General features: G+C 48.3%; 7 protein-coding genes across 7 annotated transcripts; 4 read left to right on the top strand and 3 right to left on the bottom strand.

Annotated features, from left to right (window-relative positions):
* Positions 1 to 419: 419 nt before the first annotated feature.
* On the bottom strand, positions 420 to 4,070 carry N7455_002750 (tRNA (34-2'-O)-methyltransferase regulator RTT10; the record flags this gene model as incomplete). The annotated part of the gene is made up of 3 exons (XM_065604349.1): positions 420 to 1,223; positions 1,277 to 3,994; positions 4,053 to 4,070. 3 exons carry the CDS (start codon positions 4,068 to 4,070, stop codon positions 420 to 422), a joined length of 3,540 nt encoding a protein of 1,179 aa, XP_065462840.1.
* Positions 4,071 to 4,402: 332 nt separating this feature from the next.
* N7455_002751 (ssDNA endodeoxyribonuclease RAD2) lies at positions 4,403 to 7,759 on the top strand (the record flags this gene model as incomplete). Its single annotated transcript, XM_040959901.2, has 1 exon — positions 4,403 to 7,759. The coding sequence occupies one exon, from the start codon at positions 4,403 to 4,405 to the stop codon at positions 7,757 to 7,759; it is 3,357 nt and encodes a 1,118-aa protein (XP_040809684.2).
* A 949-nt stretch (positions 7,760 to 8,708) lies between these two features.
* On the top strand, positions 8,709 to 9,249 carry N7455_002752 (uncharacterized protein; the record flags this gene model as incomplete). The annotated part of the gene is made up of 2 exons (XM_065604350.1): positions 8,709 to 8,886; positions 8,951 to 9,249. 2 exons carry the CDS (start codon positions 8,709 to 8,711, stop codon positions 9,247 to 9,249), a joined length of 477 nt encoding a protein of 158 aa, XP_065462841.1.
* Positions 9,250 to 10,611: 1,362 nt separating this feature from the next.
* N7455_002753 (uncharacterized protein) lies at positions 10,612 to 12,188 on the top strand (the record flags this gene model as incomplete). The annotated part of the gene is made up of 7 exons (XM_065604351.1): positions 10,612 to 10,669; positions 10,898 to 10,917; positions 10,994 to 11,092; positions 11,493 to 11,499; positions 11,567 to 11,801; positions 11,889 to 12,007; positions 12,064 to 12,188. 7 exons carry the CDS (start codon positions 10,612 to 10,614, stop codon positions 12,186 to 12,188), a joined length of 663 nt encoding a protein of 220 aa, XP_065462842.1.
* A 1,024-nt stretch (positions 12,189 to 13,212) lies between these two features.
* N7455_002754 (Eisosome component PIL1/LSP1 family protein) lies at positions 13,213 to 14,608 on the top strand (the record flags this gene model as incomplete). The annotated part of the gene is made up of 4 exons (XM_040959919.2): positions 13,213 to 13,330; positions 13,556 to 13,689; positions 13,757 to 13,940; positions 14,004 to 14,608. The coding sequence occupies 4 exons, from the start codon at positions 13,213 to 13,215 to the stop codon at positions 14,606 to 14,608; spliced, it is 1,041 nt and encodes a 346-aa protein (XP_040809650.2).
* Positions 14,609 to 15,558: 950 nt separating this feature from the next.
* N7455_002755 (bZIP transcription factor) lies at positions 15,559 to 17,942 on the bottom strand. Its single transcript, XM_040959915.2, has 2 exons — positions 17,426 to 17,942; positions 15,559 to 16,875 (listed from the first exon to the last, which is right to left on the bottom strand). Exons 1-2 carry the CDS (start codon positions 17,685 to 17,687, stop codon positions 16,307 to 16,309), a joined length of 831 nt encoding a protein of 276 aa, XP_040809675.2. The 5' UTR covers positions 17,688 to 17,942; the 3' UTR covers positions 15,559 to 16,306.
* Positions 17,943 to 18,687: 745 nt separating this feature from the next.
* On the bottom strand, positions 18,688 to 19,930 carry N7455_002756 (DUF1932 domain-containing protein). Its single transcript, XM_040959912.2, has 2 exons — positions 19,655 to 19,930; positions 18,688 to 19,605 (listed from the first exon to the last, which is right to left on the bottom strand). Exons 1-2 carry the CDS (start codon positions 19,762 to 19,764, stop codon positions 18,714 to 18,716), a joined length of 1,002 nt encoding a protein of 333 aa, XP_040809607.2. The 5' UTR covers positions 19,765 to 19,930; the 3' UTR covers positions 18,688 to 18,713.
* Between the last annotated feature and the right edge of the window lie 71 nt (positions 19,931 to 20,001).

Genomic DNA, 20,001 nt, shown 5'->3' on the forward strand with positions numbered 1-20,001 from the left:
ACACGAAACTATGTCATTTAATTAAGCAGTTTTGTCTATCATTTCCTCAAATGGGGCCGTACCGCCCCATCCATATTAGGACAAAATACGGTGAACTCCCCGAAACTGCGGGGTAAACATAGAGTAGTGTTGGAATAATCAAGCTATTTTCTTATTTCGAAGGAGCTGAGTAGTTCGTTGTTCCTATATTGTCCAGTCGTATAGCTTTCCTCTACTGGATATGGATCCGTCATGCAGCTAGAACGCATGCCCTAATTCGCTTACGTCTTCCTCTTACCCGAGTAGTTCGCTACTATCTTCCTCTTGCCCGGTGGATTTGCTATCGTCATCTCATTTCCCAAAACTGTACTCTCGCATGGTATCATCTATGTTCATATGGTTGCATTGAAATCTTATCTACATCCGACATCGAATCGGCATCATGCAGACAAGGCTTCCTCCGATTCGGCAGCAAACATCTCTATGCCCACACCGCATACAACCAATCGCGACTTCTGTATTTCCGATCCAGGCACTTGGCTCTCTGCGGGAAGGCTATTCCCAGGTCCATGGACAAGTCCCAATGATGCTATATCAGCCACAGAACTGTATGTATCCCGTAAGAATCTGACAATAATCCCCTCCGTACCCGCCTGTGCAGGGTCCACGGAGATTGACCATATTTTAACTCGGTAGTCGTTGCCAGAGGATGCCACAGTGATTTTGATGGATTCTGTATTTGATGTAACATCACGAGAGAGTTGCTGATTGAGGACTTTGACCGTGGTGACCGCCGCGGCGTGAGCATCGGGGATAGAAACCGTAGCTACCTGCGCAGTTGTGCCAGTGTTGGGTAGATTTGTCCGTAGGAGGGACACGGAGAGAGAGTTATCGTCACCTCCAGCCACAACAACAGTGGCTGTATCAGAGATAGGAACCAGTTCCATCCCCTTGATGCTGTTGGAATGAATCTGATATCGACTTTCACATGTGATGTTTTCTGGTGAGATGGAAGAGCCGTCGAAGGTTTGTTTGGCCTTCAAGGCAGATTTTTTAATGGTGTAAAACGGTTCCAGTGTGCTTGTCAGATCCCACAGTGTGAAGTGGCCATCGGTCGCTGCGGTGATAAGGCTCACGGAAGAGCTCATGACCAAGAAATGGGCTTGGGTCAAACAATTGGTCATGTATTTTCCGCGAGCCAGGAGAGTGAATTGGCCCCCGTTTGAGGGCGAAAAGTGGAAGATCTGCAGGAAGGTTAGTACTGGGCGAGATATTTGAAGGAAAGAGCCACCGTTACCTTAAAAACAGAATTGGAAAGAGCAAGGCACAGGAGGAAACCCCGCTCACCGTCAACTTCTTCTACCTCCAACAAATCGAAACTAGGTATCCGGAGATCCGAATTCACGTCGTCCTTCGGACTGGCAGCCATCAATTTCGTGGCAACGCCGAAGATGGGAATGGTGCGGACTTTCCACACGAAAAACTCTTCATATGCAGCACTGGTGAACAAGTATCTCCCATCCTTGGACCAGGTCACCTGCTGGATCCCAGACTTGTGTGTATCCAAGACGCGCAGACACTCAAAGCTACCCCACGGACTTGCAGCTGATGACGAAGTTGGCATGAAAATACGAACAGTAGTGTCCTCTGCACCAGTCGCAAACAGAGGCCGATCCCCCCCGGTAGGGTTGAAAACACCTATGGCTTTGATTTCTCGTCCGTGAGCTCCAGCTCGGAGCAAAGTAGTAGCACTAGCTCGTATGCGAGTAGTCATTAAAGAAGTTCCGTCTTTCCACGTGAACAAAGCATTGTCTTTTTTGTCTCCTGGGATGAAGTCCCAGCCCCGGCGAAAACCGCCTGAAGCAATGGATACGACATCCGTCAACTTCGACTCATTGCGCAGGACGAAGTCTTGGGATCTGAATCCGTACAACATGAAATCGCCAGTCGCTTTATCGAAATAGGCCCCTTCGATGTTCCCACCGGTCATAGATGCTGTGCGGTGCACTGTCTGTATCGATACAGCATCCGTTTCGTTCCCACAAAGCTGCAATTCATGGAGACAATAAGTTCCGTCTCGCCCACACGTCAATACAAAGTCCGATTTTGTGTTATCACTCGTCGTAGCAGAGGTCACGACACTAATGTGATTGACAAATTCTCGGCCATGAACACGGCGGTTGACCAATAAAGGCTCAGCCTCAGAGGTGTTATATATAGCGAGGGCGCCTAATTTTGATCCTATAATCAAGTATTGGCCATCGAAGATGAAAGACGCACTGCAAACCACAGATGTGGATGGTAGGCTAAAGGTGAAAGTTTCAGCATTTGGATGATCACTGTTCCAGTCGGAGACGTTGACGAGTGTTATTTCTTCTCTGGTAGGATAACAGACAACGAAGCTGATTTTTTTAGAAGAATCCAAGGGATCCGTCCTGGAAGAATGAGTCTGAAGGAAGAATATTCCAAGGGGTCTGTTGCCAACGTCTGCGATATTGATAACGGATTTCGAGGCGTGATTATAGAGTCGAATGAATCCTCGGCAATTACCGATCAATACCAGGCCCATCTGGGGCAAAGCGGTCATGACACCAAAAGAAGCAAGGTCAGGAGTCTCACATATTGTCTCCCAGGTGATGGCAGTCTCCTCTGCTTGGTTGAGATATCCAAGCTGAATGTGACCTTGTGTAGACGTGCGAAGAAGGTAGTCTTGGGTGACAAATGCAAAGGATTTGGTTCCAGCAGCTGTGGAATTCTCCTTCGTCTGTACTTGGAGGCTAGGTGATTGCGACAAAGAAGCGACAGGGCCACTTCCCAGATGTTCATCGTCATTTTCTTTGATGGGGAAACTTTTCAGTGCACCATCGGCACCTCCGGTGTAAACCACAGTCTCAGAGCCAATTCTGCAAAGATCCAGAGCCCAAATGTGCTTTCCAAAATGTGTTTTTATTGAAGAAGTCTGGGTGAGCTGATAATCAGTCATCCCAGCAGATGATGAGTGCCAGCTTAGGTCCCACAAAACACACGTGCAGTCCTCTCCACGAGAAACCAACCCCATATGCGTTTGGTTATTATTTTTTATGGCCCTGAAATGGACACCCCAAATGCGAGCCGCGTGCGCAAACGCCTGGACCACACATGACTCGGATCCAACGCTCTCCTCGCCTTCCTCAACAGGGCCAAAGCCTGTGCTTCGCAAGTCAAACCCATCTGTGGAATATGCAGAAGGATCTTGGGCTGTTTTGTGCTCGCAATCCGATATATCCCAAATCCTCACAGTTCTATCGTCACTGCAACTGGCCAGTATCCTACCAGACTGACCTCCATTCAAGGACGGGATCTGGGGAGAGATGCGGACACTGAATATTGACCCGTCATGCCCCGTGAAGAAATGGTGAATGGAGCCGATTGCATTGGCTTTGTGTGATCCATTTTTATTCAAGAAACACGACCATACGATGATTTCCCCGAAGACGGTACCAGCGGCAATGAGGACATGGGAGGAAGACAGCGCAATCACATCGGCAGAGTAAAGGATAGACTTTACACTCGTCGCCAGCTGATATATGGATATTGTTGTGGTTCTCCCGGGCACCTCACTGTCAATCACTTCAAGACTTAGGAGTGCATTGTTTGAAGTGATAAAAAATGCCCCACAATGGCCATCTGCAGCAGCTGCGCACCCACTCATGATCCAATCTGGAGCAGTGAACTCGGCACTAGAGGCCGACAACGTGACTTCATTGTCAGAGGCCAGAAAGAGGTTGACCGCTCGTACCGAACGACCACCCCAGACGATTATTTGGACATGGCTCGAATCATGATCATGTAGTCGTTCATTCAAAGTAATGAAACCATGAATATTGTTTCTTTTGAATATCTGGACTTGAGTGGCGACAACACCGGTAGTTTCATCAACCACCCGAAAGAATGTGCCTTGACTTTGAAAGATGAATCTCCTATCGTCCAATGCAAACGTCTTCAACGCTGTTATCGGGAGAAAAGCATCAATATGCTGCGATTTGAGTCAGCGGGACAGCGTTTTGACTACAGATATCGCAACACACACTGACCTCAAGTGAGAGAGACATTGCCAACTTCTACACACATTAAGCAGAGAAGCAAATTACACGGAATGTCTCAATTGCCTCAGATAAAAGTGTACATCCCACCAACCGCCAAAAAAAGCCCACTACTTTTTCGATGATTTCCCCGATGTGGTTACATAATGCTACCACTAGTCCACAAACAGTAATATTACCCACGTGATCTCGCGATCGAGGCGCGGGAGTGAAATGACGCTCGGGGCTCGATGCTCACGTCACCTGCCCCAGAAGTCACCTCTCTCGCTATATGTGGATTTCCTCTAAAATGCCAGACCTTCCTAGTACAGACCCATGATCTGATACCCCTTTGACTAGCCATGGGTGTCACCGGCCTCTGGACGGTCGTGCAGCCCTGCGCTCGCCCCATCAAACTCGAAACACTCAACAAGAAACGACTAGCAGTCGACGCGTCGATCTGGATCTATCAATTTCTGAAAGCGGTGCGAGACAAAGAAGGCAATGCGCTCCGAAATTCTCACATCGTTGGATTCTTTCGCCGCATATGCAAGCTGCTGTATTTCGGGATCCGCCCCGTCTTCGTCTTCGATGGCGGGGCCCCGGTTATGAAAAGGCAGACAATCGCGGGTCGAAAGAAGAAACGCGAGGGCCACAGGGAAGATGCTGTGAGAACCGCGGGAAAATTGCTTGCTGTACAAATGCAACGCAGTGCGGAGGAGGAGGACGCTCGTCGACGCAATAAGAGCCAGAGACAAGAGGAGGAAGAGGTGCCAGATGCTCCGGTCTACGCAGAAGAGGCTTTTATGACAGAAACAGAAAAGCAACAAACTCGCAAATTTAAAAAGAAGGATGCGTACCACCTACCTAATCTAGATGTCTCGCTTCAAGATATGGGAGCACCAAACGATCCACGCATTATGTCCCAAGAGGAACTGGAGGAGTATGCTAGACATTTCCACCAGGGACAGGATATCAACCTTTACGACTTTTCCAAAATCGACTTCGATAGCATGTTTTTCCTTAGTCTGCCCCCCACTGATCGCTACAACATCTTGAATGCAGCAAGGCTAAGAAGCCGACTTCGAATGGGTTATTCGAAAGAACAGCTAGATACCATGTTTCCCGACCGCATGGCATTCTCGAGGTTTCAAATCGACCGTGTCGCAGAACGTAATGACCTTACGCAGCGATTAATGAATTTAAGCGGCATGAACGGAGAGGACGCATTCTACAAGTCTGGGCAGCGCATCGCAGGAGAACGTGGCAAGGAATACGTGCTTGTCAAGGACCGTGAACACGAAGGTGGCTGGGTCCTAGGTGTTGTGGGAAACCGGGAAGGCCACGAAGAAAAGCCCATCGATCTAGATCGACCTGAGATAGTGTCTGAAGAGGATGAGGTATCAGACGAAGATGAGTTCGAGGACGTTCCAATCGAAGGTCTGAACCGACTTCCGAAACTTCCTTTCCTTCAAGAGGGTGTATTCGACCAGTCGCTTCAGCTTGAAACTGACGAAGATTTGGACATGAAAAGGGCTATACAAGAATCGCGCCATACTGCACGGCGACAGTCAGTGAATAATCGTACACAAGAGGTTGAAGATGACTCGCTTTTTGTGGAAGCCGAAGGAAATATTGGCGCACAGCAGCAGAACAACGACACCGATGATTTCTTTGATGGTGATGACGATGACCTCGAACAAGCTATTGCCCTCTCGTTACAGCCAGATATACTCGGCGACGAAGATATGCCTGATATGCCCATTTCTCGACCGGTCGAACCGGCTCCATCTTATGAGATGGTGCCAGACCCTGAATCCGAGAGCGATGATGGAATGGACTTTTCAGCTGCCATAACAAGAACAAAGGTTGCGAAGAAGGCCTCATATGCACCAAATCCATTCGGTGGTCCTCTCCCTTTCGAATCCATCAAACTCACTAAAGTCACGAAAGATAATGATAAAGCTGGCGAGGTTGGTGAAAATGCAGGGGGGTTTGTGAAGGAGTCTACAAAGAAACCAAAACAGCCAGACCCACTTCCTCCATGGTTTGTTGGTGAGCGCCCGGATGTGGGATTCATCGTTGATCCCATTGAAGATCCTGAAAAGGATGAGCAACCTGCGGCACCAGATCATTTGTTCCTCTCCAATCGTCGCTCGCCGGACATTATTGATGTTGACGAAATTTCCGCCACCAACGAAGTCGTTGATCTAGAGGAGAAGGAGGAGAAGGAGGAAGAGGAGGAAGAGGAGGAAGAACAGAAAGAGAAACCCAAACAAGTCTTTCAATTGGAGGACATTGAAAAGGTGTACAATGAGCTTTCTACAAATCCAGATGAGAAGCCTTTGAGCGAACCAGCTCTAGCTCCGATTAATAGAAATATTGACGGGCCGTCCGCACGCACCGAACATTCTCCTTCACCAGAATTTGAAGATGTTGTCCCTCAGCTACCCACCCAAGGCCCCGAGATCACTGTTGTATCCCATCAAAAGGCCCCATCCCAGCCCCAGCCTCAGCTCTTCGAAGAGGTCGACCGAGTGGAGGATTTCGTGCAGGACCTAGCGGACTACAGTGACCCGGAGGATGAAGAGCTGTTCAAGCAGCTTGCAGCTGAGGGCGAGGAGCATGTGCGATTTGCCAATACTCTTAATGCTACTGCCCCCAATCAGGAAGCCTTCGACTACGAGCAAGAATTGAAGCAACTACGGTCTCAACAGAGAAATGAACGTCGTGATGCAGACGAGGTGACTACTATTATGATCAATGAGTGTCAACAGCTCTTGACGCTCTTCGGGTTGCCTTATATTACTGCGCCTATGGAAGCCGAAGCGCAGTGCGCCAAATTGGTCTCACTGGGCCTCGTGGACGGGATTGTCACGGACGACAGTGATATCTTCCTCTTCGGCGGAACGCGAGTCTACAAGAACATGTTCAATCAAAGTAAATTCGTCGAATGCTATTTGACTTCCGATTTGGAAAAAGAGTATGCCCTCCATCGACAGAAACTTATTAGCTTTGCCCATCTCTTGGGCAGCGATTACACAGAGGGCATTCCTGGCATTGGTCCTGTCACAGCCCTAGAGATCCTCACCGAGTTTACCAACCTCGAAGAGTTCCGCGATTGGTGGACCGAATTGCAAATGGGTACAAATAATGCGGAAGATGCCCACCTTGCCTTCCGGAAAAAATTCAGAAAGAAGGCATCCAAGATCTTTTTACCTCCTTCATTCCCTGATACCAAAGTTGACGAGGCATACCTGGAACCCGCGGTTGACGACGACCCTTCCCAATTTCAATGGGGTGTTCCTGATTTGAATGGCTTACGGGCCTTCCTCATGACCACAATCGGCTGGAGCCAAGAGCGGACTGATGAAGTCCTGGTACCGGTCATTCGCGACATGAATCGGCGAGAGCAGGAAGGTACACAGTCCAACATCACACAATTCATGCAAGGCCCACAAGGCGCGGGTGCATTTGCGCCTCGTGTTCGTACAGGTGGACCTAGCCGCATGGAAAAGGCATTTAGTCGACTGCGTCAGGAAGCTCAGTCAGGCGGAACCTCGCTAGATGGCGAGCAAGCTATTGGGGATGGAGAGGGAGAAGAAGAAGAAGAAGCATCTGTTTCGCGAAGTAAAGGCAAAAGAGGTGGCTCAACCACCAAGGCCAAGGCTGGCACGAATAAGAAGCGAAAGACCCGTCCTGCAACTCCTGAACCATGATATGGGTGCTCACATGGGCAGCATACTATGTACATAATACACACACATGTGTAGATACTCATTCCTAGTATTTACTAAACCTTTCCGTGCACAAGCATCAGATTTAGTATCATACGTGAAGACAAAATGTAGGTACGTGAAGAGGGAGAAGAATAACGATCGCTCGTTCCGATACAGCCCTCTTGAAGTTGTAAACATATGTAAGATAGAGGAGCAGTCAATGACTTCTAATACTTTCTATCCACAGAAGATTGCTCAAACAGATGAACAATGAAATGTAAGGGAACAAATTCTGTCTGAATTTGGAAAGTTTGATGCCTCAATCCCCCTGGTTTCTGCCTGGACATCAACTAGTTATTTAATATCCCACATGTATCTACTCTCTCTTTTGTTTTCCACTCCCCATGCTCATCGTCTATCTCCTACTTTCTTTTTATCAAATCATCTTCAATGACAGCTCCAGGTTAGACACTTATGGAGATGGGTTACTGCAACAACCTGCGTGTCCCTGTTGACAGATAACAGGCACGACCACCAGCCCGTTCTACCTAGTCTGCCCAGCACCCTGGCACTGGCAACGGCTTTTATAGCCGATATTGGAAGGTCCTTGCTAGTTGTTATTTTTATATAGGGCCGGTGGGCAACCTCAGCAGCCAAAATCTTCTATGGTCCTAGGGATCTAGCCACTATACTCCTATAGCCATTTGCAAGAAGGGATCTGCTCACCTAAACCGGTCTTGGGTTTACCTGCATCAAAGGCCCTTTTCCCTTTCAATCTACTCTCTTCCTTCTTCCTCCTTCTCTCGTCTACGATTTACTGTGTCCGATACTTTCTTTTCTCACTACGGCTCTCTCGCTGTTCCACCAGGTTAGTTACACTTCATTCGTGGCTTATCTTTCATATGATATTCTGACAGTTTGGCCTAGTATATAGAAGTCTTCTGTCAGGATGAGCCTTCTCCTCAAATATCCTAAGATCACTGAGAGCGAAGACAAGAAATTGGTGTACCACCACCGTGGTACAAAAGTCCACATCGATCTGGAGGTCATGGGAACTGCGGCATGGGCAGTGAATCCCAGGACCACCAGGGTCCACACTGTGCTCCGGCGGACTATCCACGGCGCCAGTTGAACACCAGGTGCGCTTTCTTGCTCGACCAATTTAGAGTCCTCGCTAATCCTAGATTATAGTGCCGATTCTCCACCCGTCTATTCTTCTGTTGACGAAACTTCTGCCCTGGAAAGAGGCAGATCAGGCAATACAAGTCGCCCGACATATGAGGGCACGTACCGACCTCACAGATATCCGTACGATCCTGCAATGGCTTGTTGACAAGAAGGCCCGTATCGATTTCTCTGGGCTGCCCGGCATTCCCAAGGGGAAGTTAATGAGACTGCTAGGAAGGCTTTACCGGGCACGCCCGTACCTCTCGCTAACTCTCTCGGCGGATGAGATGTGTGATGCCCTGACTGCGGATGAAACTAAGTAGGGTTGGGTGAGTTGCTTCAGAGAGTGGTTGACTCTCTGACCAACTAAATGACCAACTGCCATAAGTGCTTGAGAAGGACGTGTTCACATGCTGGGAGTGCCTTCGCTTACGCTTACGCCCCGAACAGCATCTCCAATAATATGATCAACAGCAACCGAGCCAAGCGAAGGGCCAATTGTACGGTCTCGTTTTGACATAGAGAAAAAAGAGGGTTCTTACGGAAGGGATGTGATCTTCCAGCATTGTGTATGGCATTGTGATCTCCACCCATTCTTAGGGCATCCCTGTTACAACTCTGGGCTCGCAACATGGACCAGGGCCCTGCGAGTACGCCACGCGACACGGTTGCGATAAAATGTTCTCATCGATCTACGATGCTAAGCAAGATGCAAAACCGCCTAATTCCAAACCTAGATGGATATGTCAATACCCCAGGTGCCAATCCCACATGCAAGGTAGATGCCAAGCACAAGTTGGTTCCATGCCAAGAAATATGAAGTCCTATGGAATCGAGGTTAGCTTTGATGTCGTGAGGTAGGACATTCCAATTCCGAGTACCAATTAACATAAAATCGGCCTAACTCAGCATTATCCATGATGCACATTCTTGCCTACCTGAACCCTGTCAACACCAAAAGCCATTGCCTGGCCGTGCACATGAGGACCTGTTGGCCCTCCAAGTATGCAAAGGGAAAGAGGAATTGGGGGAACGCTGATCATGCGTGGACTGTGTGAACTGCCTAGTTCCATTTAAACTTGCAACGACGCAGCCACTTAATACTATGTAAGAATTAAATGGGATTTTCAAAATCTGGTGTACACATCTCTCGCTTCCACTTATATACCAACTATCTTTCACTGCTTTTACACTCCTCTTCGGGCTAGCCGGCCTAGTCTCATATTATAGGGATGCAAGTATCCGGTATTAAACAGACAAATAGGTAGTCCAGCTTCTGTCCGGTAGAATGTTTGCGATACGTGAAGGAACTGCACATGTGTTCTGTCTAGAACCTTCCGTAGCCAATATAAAAGGCTTTTCTCGCTCCTTCTCCTCTTCTTCCTCTTCTTCCTCTTCTTCCCCTCCAGCAACCACGCATCGACACAACTTCTACATCTCTGTACATACACACTGGGACTTTCTTTTTTATCTATCTTGGGATATTCAAGGTCAGAATATGATGATCTGATACCACTAGCTTAAACACAAGCTCATTGACATTCTCCATCTTAGATCCACAACCCTACGCTAAGCCCCTTGGAATAAACTCGCCGACAGCATGGCCAAGGCCACTTCTCACCCACTTACCTATGCAACTGGCCAAAGAGCATGGGTCAAATCCAGGAACGTGAAACCCCCTCACAATGGAGTCCCAATATATGACTCACTTCATTCGGTTTTGGAAGACCAAGACCTGTTCCAGTGAGCCTCTCACGACGAGAAAGATCCTGTGCAGGAGCCTGTGAGCACAAGGGAAGAGTCTATCGAGATTATATAAGAAGAAAACGCCGACAATATAACACGAGAAGAGTCCACAAGCGGACAAATCAGTGAAGAGAATGCCAATACAACGGAAGTTTGGGGTTCAGACGCGTCTCCAATGTGCAGTGGTTCGCCAAGGCTCATACTGCTAGCCTTCGAAATCTACAGTCGGTCGTTTCACCTTCTATGTGAGCTGAAACCTTCCCCAAAGAAAGATCTTGTGGCCCTATAGAACATGATGGCTGACTTGATGAACTGTTATAGACCGAGGACGAAGGTTACAAGTCCCCTAAGGACCGGACGTTCTTCGGTCGAGGTCGGCTATTTACGGGAATCGATAATCGCTTCTACATCAAATATGGTGTAAGCGATGTTGTCTTGGCTGATAAGACATTTGCCTCCAAACAAAATGCATATTGACATACCAAGGAGATGCATGATGGAATCAAATGGCCCTGTCCCTTGGCAAAAGAGGAAAGGTGTGCTTTGGAATTTTGTGACCAGGATTATAGTGAGGAAGTGGATGGATGACGCACTGCAAAGAGAATCTACCGACGTACCGAGCCTTCGGAAGAACCGAGATCTTGTCAGAACCCTTGCCAAGAAGGATGGAATGGACTGCATTTGATTTCGGAGAATCTTCGAAGATTCTAGTTGGGCTAGATAGCCCTATAACTCAAAAGGAACCTTTCCTGGAAATAATATCTGGATGGGACATGTCCAGACCCAGGCTGTAGCACAGCAAGCTTGACCCACTATCCAGATACTCGGTAAGACACGACCCCCCTTCCTATCTAGGATATCACCATGTGGGTCAGACACTAAGCAGATAGCCAGAGCCAGAATCGAACGGGATGATGTGGCGGCACCTGGACTGCGGGCTACCCATATCAGCCTACCTATTCCGCATTACTACGCGGAGTGACTTTCCCAAGGGACGATATTTGGGCCGATCGCGATGCCCTACCAGCGAGAGTGTCGCAAATGATGCTCCTCGTGTAATCTGGATGGTCCCGGGCATGTGGTTATTGTTGGCCGGTGGCCAGAAAATGCGATCTCGGAGGAGCAGTCGGTATGAGGAAACGAGGCGGCGTACAATGAATGCCATTTGAACAAGCGTCCGGGCCAGCCAGTGTCATCTCGTGTTCGTTCATCATAGTGCTGATCTTGCGTTCGTCGGTGAAGTAAAAACACCATGGATCCGAGAACCTTTTGAATGCTCAGGGATATGTTGTGGCTGTTTGAGGTCGGATGAGGCTGCATTTCGCCATATCCTCGGTATGATATACACGCTATACTCACAATTCACGATGTCCTAATAGTTGTGCCTTTAGGACAAGTGGCCAGGTACATGCGGGTCCAGAATGTTATACGCGCCTTTTTGTCAACTTACGAAGAAACCATCTTTCTCAGAAAGTTTGACGTTGGCACCTACGGAATGGGCTGCGAGGCCGTTTAGATGAACGCCTTTGTCGGGCAGTAACTTCCTGTCTCAGAGCTGACGTCCCGATGTCTTCAACAATGCACAGGATAAATTTCTATTCATACTATGTACCTACGTTAATCCACTCCCACCCATGTTTGTAGCTCCAGTTCCCTGGTCTTCGGTATTCTTCTAACGTACAGTTGAACTGTATGTTGTAAGCCCTAGTGGGTGGAATTCAAACCCGAGACCACATGGGTTTCCCCACGAACAGGAGTTCCACAATCTCGGCGATCAGCGATCAGCGATCGGTGGAACTGGGGCACCAATGGTAGTTTTATTAGTTTCTATACAGTATGTACCTAGATGCACCTAGTGTACTTGTAGTTTTATTTTTTAGAAAGGGGAAATCCAGGCACTCATGGTTATTGTCAGATGTAGTTGATAGTATATAATAGTATAATAGTACTATACTAATAAGAAATGCAACCCTTTTCAGACTCCATGACATCAGGGGGAAATCGATGACGTCGGTGATCGTGAAGAGTCAAGAAAATGCAACTTCAACAAGATCGACCGACTATTGGCTTAAATCGGCTTAACTTGACCTAACTTGGCTTAAATTGACTAAAATGGGGGAGCTAGTACTCCGTAGATGAATCCTCTTTTATCCTCTTTTAGTCTCTTTTAGCGTCTTAGCGTCCAATCCCCCCCCCCCCGAGTTCCTTCAGAAAAAAAATAGTCGACGTCACTTCCCGAGAGCTTCCAGGAGCATCTTCACATTTTGATCAGCTGAGGCTTAGAATATATTTCCTCCCCTGTCCGTTTGCAGTCGAATCCTTTTTTTTTTCTCGTCACATTCAGGTCAAGTACGTATTCCAAAGAGAAAGAAAAAGAAAAGAGAATCTCCCCTCTTTAAACTCACGTCACTACTGCGCAAGGCACTAGAAAGTCCTTTTTTTTATTTTATTCTTTCTAATTTCTTTTTTGTTTCTACAGGAACAAGTATCTCTACATCTCTACAATCATCTTCCTATCACCAATTTCCCCTGTCCAAACCATGCATCGCACCTATTCTATGCGCCAGTCGCGCGTCCCGACCGCCTCGCAGATCGAGAGTCCACCACCACCACTGTCCACAACCAAAACTGGGAGATGGCTAGGGAAAGGCGGAATCGGTGAGTGCGATTGAGATATTTCCATATTTCTGCGATCGACTTCGACGACTGGAAATCTCCCGACGATGTTCGTCACGTTGGAGGCTGCCTAATTGGGCCGCTATCGACTTCTCCCCCCGTCGCACTTCCGAGAGAGACAACGGCCGAATTGGAGACTACCAGTCGTCGGAGAGATCACTCATGGAGAAAATGAAAAAAATGAACTCACTAACATCCTGCGACCAGGCCATGCTTTCCGCAAGAACGCCGCCGGTGCCTTCGGACCCGATCTCGCCAAGAAGCTGTCGCAGCTCGTCAAGATGGAAAAGAACGCCATGCGCAGCATGGAGCTCGTCGCCCGGGAGCGCATGGAAGTCGCTGTATGTGGATGGCCCCGAATCTGTGATGATCGTGGAGATAAATTGGAAACTGACTCGGTCGCCATAGCAACAACTCTCTATCTGGGGTGAAGCATGCGATGAGGATGTGTCGGATGTGACGGACAAGCTCGGCGTGCTGATCTATGAGATCGGTGAGCTGGAAGACATGTTCGTTGACCGCTACGACCAGTACCGTGTCACCATCAAGAGCATCCGCAACATCGAGGCTTCCGTACAGCCCAGCCGAGACCGTAAGATTCTCTCTGCAGTGCCCGCCCAACTGTCCAGCATTAACTAACTTAATGGATCTCCAGGCAAGCAAAAGATCACCGATGAGATCGCCAAGCTGAAGTACAAAGACCCCAACTCTCCCCGCATCGTCGTGCTAGAGCAGGAGCTTGTCCGCGCCGAAGCCGAGTCCCTGGTCGCCGAGGCTCAGCTATCCAACATCACCCGCGAGAAGGTCAAGGCTGCCTTCCAGTACCAGTTCGATGCGCTCCGCGAGCACTGCGAGAAGGTCGCCATCGTCGCTGGCTACGGAAAGCACCTTCTCGACTTGATCGACGACACCCCCGTCACTCCCGGCGAGACCCGCCACGCCTACGACGGCTACGACGCCTCCAAGGCTATCATCCAGGACTGCGAGGATGCCCTCACCAACTGGGTTTCTTCCAAGGCAGTCGTCAAGTCTAGTCTCTCCCAGCGCTCCCGCACCCTCTCCCAGCGCCACCGCTCTAACCTCAGCAAGAACCGCGAGGGCGTGGATCTGTCTGGACAGGACCAGCCCTTGGCTGGGGATCGCGACTCTTGGCTCCCTGCTGACCAGCACCCCAGCTACGAGGATGGCGATGACGGTGTCAGCACTATTGAGGGCGAGCTGCGAGGACGTGAAGAGGAGCGTGAGCCTATTACCGTATAAGGGGTGGAATGAATGAAAAGAAAAAAAAAAATTTTCCACCTTCTTTTCCTTCTCACGAATCTGACGGCTGAAATTCTCGACAAATGATATATGAATCCTATCATTTGTCCGTTCGTTTTTCATCACGTTCCTTTTTTTGTCAAAAATCCCTTCCCGACTCTTCCATATACTTTGGTTCGTTTTATTCTTGAATTCCGTGCTATTCTCAAAGAATACGCACATCAATCACGCCATGCAACTTTGGACGTTTGACGCCCTTTTGTTTCCCTCACATGAACGCCTCTCAATGTCGTGATCCAACGGCTCTGAATCGTGCTTTGGGGATGTCCACTTTCTCCATGCTTAGATCGAGGGACGTGGGTCTAATTTCCCTTTTTTCCATTTTCCACCGAGTTGGAGATGTACTCTGAGATCAAGTGGGAATTACCTCGGTTCTTTTGTTTTGTGGTTTTTTTTTTTTTTCTCTTTTCTTATTTCCATTCCCTGTTTTTACTTAATTGATGTAATACCATCTTGTGTTGACTTGTTTTTTGGTTTGGGTTTTGTTTTTTTTTCGATTAGGATAGTGCAGGGTAATTAAGGTGTTCTAATGGATTGTTTGCAGAAATTGATATTACTCAATGTAGTATACTACATATAGATATATATTAGATACATAGATATATACAGGGATTCAGGCTGATTTCAAAAGGTACAGTCTGTGTGGTTGCAGAGGGTTCGCCTGAACAGTGCCCAGGTGGGGATAGACCCTTTACCCCGGAAAAGTGAGACACAATTCTTCCAATGGCAGTCAATCTCAATGAGGAAATCGCTCTGATATAGCACGCCAGATAAATCACGTCACTCACCGCTGCTTTTACGTTTTTGCTATTACGTATCTGGGAAAGAATTCTATACAACATAGAGTAGGAGGATAGTAGCAAGAAGTGGTAAATTCGTATGGCAATAATCCCCATAGTTTATATTGCACGCATTCCAGTCCATAGATAGCTAGCAAGGACGGAAAAGAAAGCAGAAAATAAGCAAATCCCATAGAAAAGAGAAAGAGATATCAAATATAAAAAACCAAATACCATAAAGCAAAAAAACAAAATTCGACTTCCCCGAGTCTGGACCACAACACCGCCAACTCATCTCCTTTCCCGCGACCCCGGGGAAAGGAAGAAAACATGAAACAAACCTTCGCAGCACACGATCGGATGGAAAGAGGATAGGAAGGGTTGAGAGGATGTAGAGGTAGAGAGCCTGGGCAGGAGATATAAAGATAAAAGCCCGATGGTAGAGAGTAGAGAATGAGGGGTGATAGGGATTGAAAACACCAAACGAAAGTGCCAGATCTCAAGTGCAGAAGAAAAGACCATCCCTAGAAGTCGAAAAAGCCACGGTCGGGAGAGCCGGGCAGACGAGAAGAAGAGAAGGGTCGTAACATCGTCATTTGTCTGCGCTCATCTGTTCCCATCTTCCATTTCGGATAGAGAAGGGGGGAAAGAAGAAACGAGTGCAGACACCATAGCAAAGCGAGGAGATCGGAGGGGGAAAAAAGCAGAAAATGCTGATTCGGTACGGACGCCTTATAGAGTAGCAGACCATAGGAGACGTAGGGCTGAGGAGATGATACAAAGAAAAGAACAACAGAACGACCAAACAACAACGCAAACAAGCGACAAAAAAAAGCACACATTCTTCCATTTTGGCTCGTCACTCCTCGGTGCCGACACCCTTCTTTTTGGGCTGAATATGTTTTTGTCTGGTATTGGCTCCAGGACCTTTTAGCTCGAGAGCAGAGCTATCCTTAGCTGGGGCCGGCAGACGAGAACCAGCATCGTGTTTCTCAGTGAGGAGGTTCTTCAACCAACGATTCTCCATTTCGAGCTGTGCGACGCGAGCTTCAAGGGCAGCGTTCTTCTCGGTAGTTTCCCGAACAGTACGTTCGAGGACTTGCTCACGCTGCTTCTTCTTCTGACGGAAGCGAGCGCTGGCAGCGGTATTTCGACGACGACGATCTTCCTCTGCGGCACCGCGTACGCCCTCCTCTTGATCGAGGGCGGCGGCGATGCGATCGCCGGAGATGGTGGTGCTGTACTTGGTGTTTCCCATTTGGCCGTTGGGCGGGGAGATGGATGAGGAAACATCGGATGGAGTGAGGGCTCCCTGTGCGTGACCGAGCTCGTCGGGCGCATATGGGACTGGCGGGTAGATTGAGTGTGCTGAGTAGGGCATCATGTGCTCTGGAAGATTGTAGTTGACGGACTTCTCGCCGGGAGGACCTATGGATGGAGTAAGCGATCGAAGTCGATATAACCCCGAGGGAGTGAGCCCCATGGATCGGGAAGTGCAAATCATATTCCGGAAGGATATAAGCTCAAGAAGGGTTTCAAGGGGATGTGCAGTTAAGCGTCAGCAGGCAACCACTGGCGTTTGTCATTTCATTGCGGGATTGCGTGCTCGTGACATTTAGGAGCACCGACGGTGATCTCCTTCCACCATTGGAGATGAGGGATGCATGCCAACTGCTCACATCCTGGGCTTTGCAGCCTCGAGCCCTTCTTTTTAAAAAAACAAACAAATGGAATTTGAACATGTGTAGGGGAGTGGAAAGAGGGAAAGAGGTTCAGCAACCTGGCTATCCAGGTGTCTTTTCTTTTTTAAAAAACCAAAAAAAAACCAAGGGAGAAAATCAGGCCCAAAAAATAGACACATCGAACTTCAATTTTCAGAGAGAACTCCAAGTCCCGGAACTAAAGCTCAGACGCAGAGGTGCGATGGCGTAACAAATGCAACATTGGGCACAAGAGATCTCAAAAGCTTGACACGTACCGTGATAGGGATAGCCTCGGAGATCGAGGGAGCTGCGTTCGTCTTCTATACTCTCATAGGAACTGACAGACAGACCGCCCATGCCTTCAGTCTGATCATAATCCATACTCACGTTGCCAAACGGGACCAGCCCGGTATCAGCGTCAAATGAGTACTGTCGAGTCTTGGCTGCTGGATCGTGACGCGACATCAAAAAATTGAAGTTCTCAAGTTTGTCGAAGACTGGACCTGGACCTGGCAAAGGTGGTTGTTCCCCCGGCATGGTTGAAGAAGGAAAGAAATAGAAAAAAAAGAAGTTCTGCCCCCTTGACCTTTAGGGTTATGTGAGTTGAGAGAGAAGAGGGGCTTATGATGTTGGAAACCCCAGATCAGGACGGGATTTTCTATGAAGCAAATCAGAATCACCAGTTAAAAAATTGCCTAATATAAAAATCAAGGCGAAAAAAGGCAAAAAGAGTTTAAAAAAAAAAACAAATAAATAAGAGTGAGACAAAGTACTCCGTAGATGAGTAGAAAAAGACCGGGAAGTTGAGTTCTCGGCCACGATCAGATCACCTAGTAAAAAAAAAAAAAAGGTCACTTCATCGTCGCATGCCGCGGGAGTTCCACCTGAACGAATTAAAAGGGAAATAAATGGAGTTGTTTTAATAAAAAGGGGGGGCGAAGAGGAAGACGAGGAAGAAAAACGATGCTAGTCGATGATCTGATAGAATGGAGAAATGTCGTGATCGCGACTTCTGGTTCGTCCGTTGGGTGGGCATTCACCGCTTTGGGAGGGGATATAGAGAGCAAGGTATGGGGTATCCCGTATATACGGGACCTCGGGAGGCATATAAGGATATATAAAGATAATCAATTTATAAAGTATATATAAGAGCTTCTCCAGATTCAAGAATTGAGATATCAAGCTCTTTGCAAAAAAAAAAAGGGGGACCTGGACAATCCCCACTTACCTCGGGACCAGTACCTGATTCAAGTTATAGGTACAATGTTGTACACGAAGTACTTACAATGTATGAGTACAAATGTTATAGAATGTTATAAAATGTGTAAAAAATTGTAAGAACTGTACTAAAGTGCACGTAAGTGTATTCTATATGCTCCATGATTTGTTTAATGTCAGTTCAGTGCATCACGGATGACGCGGACTCCAGTCGCAGTAATACCCGTGGACATGAGCCTTGGCACCGGAACCAAAATCCCCCCTCCCGCGCAGAGAGTCTAGAAACATTACTCCGTAGATCGTCCTTTTTATGACATATGCTTTATGCTAATATGCTGTATTAATTCAAGGCTTACTTGTTCTTTGCCTTTGAGCGATGATCTGGGAGGCGTCCTCAACCGTTATACCTCGCACTCGATGCTCCACTCTTTCCTTCCCTAATATGGTATCTTCCGCAATGGTCCGATAGATCTCAGCAAACCCTCCATAAACATCGGCTCCGATCCCATTCCACCCACCCTCCGCATCAAACGCCTCCCCAATCCCACGCATTTCATCCTCCCACCGGTATGCCTTGGGACTCATACCGATCACCCCATTCGTCGCAAGTGCCGCAGTACGTGGAGAATACTCCTCTAACAACCCTAGCAATTCCGGCAACATCTCTTCCTTCTGCGCAGTGGAGAACGACAAAATAGACAGCGCGGTAAGACCTTTGGTCAGCGCCGCAAAGGATAGTTTGAGCGTGGATGCGGCGCCAACCCGAGGTGAGACAAGCCTTATATTCAGGACGCTGGCTAGTGTCGCAAACCTCGGGGCCAGATCCACCAACCCGGACAGCACGACACTAGGTTTCTTCCAGCTGCCGTCTTGCGTGCTTTGCGTCGGCGGCAGCCCAATGATTCCGCCATCGACGAAGTGGCACCCTCGGCGCTCTTCCGTGTCTGTGGTTGGTTCGCTGAATAGCGTCGCCATCTCCGAGACCAGTCGGGCGGGTACTGCGTTGAGCTCCAGGTAGTATAGCTTGGACCTCTTCGGCTTGCTTTCTACATCCTCTATTGCCTCTCGGAGTCTGCCGGTCGGTGGCTGGCCAGATGCGTCTGCGATTCGTCGTGCGGTCGCTAGGGCGTTCCGCGGAGGTACGATCGAAAGTACGTAGTCGGCTTGGATTACTAGTGCTTGGTCTGAGGGAAGGATTTCGATGTCTGCGGAATGAATTCGGGACAGTGTGTGTTCACTGGCGACCGTTAGTTTCTCGGGTTGGGTTCCCGTCGCTGGAGTCGTACCTTCTTCCTTCTGCGACCGTGACAACTCGGTAGTCGTGTGCTTTTAGGAGTCCGGCCATACCTAGGCCCATGTCTCCGATCGACACAATTCCAATTGTAACGGGTCTCATGATGAGTGAGGTGATTGTCTCCTGAGGTCTTAGGATGGGTAGTAATATTTTTCTAAGTAAATCAGCAAAACACCAAGTACTTGTATCAACACATACTGCGGGGGTACATTTGCTTCATTTGTCAGCGAGATAATACCTCGGGACTTCCAACCTGGTTGGTTGTGAGTCTGTATAAACGTCGTTATCGTCGGGTTATCGCGATTCCCAGATGTGGTATAGAGACTAGAGAATTTAAGC

Source organism: Penicillium solitum (genome assembly GCF_028829755.1).
Source record: "Penicillium solitum strain IBT 25940 chromosome Unknown utg000001l_segment0_segment0, whole genome shotgun sequence".
NCBI lineage: Eukaryota > Fungi > Ascomycota > Eurotiomycetes > Eurotiales > Aspergillaceae > Penicillium > Penicillium solitum.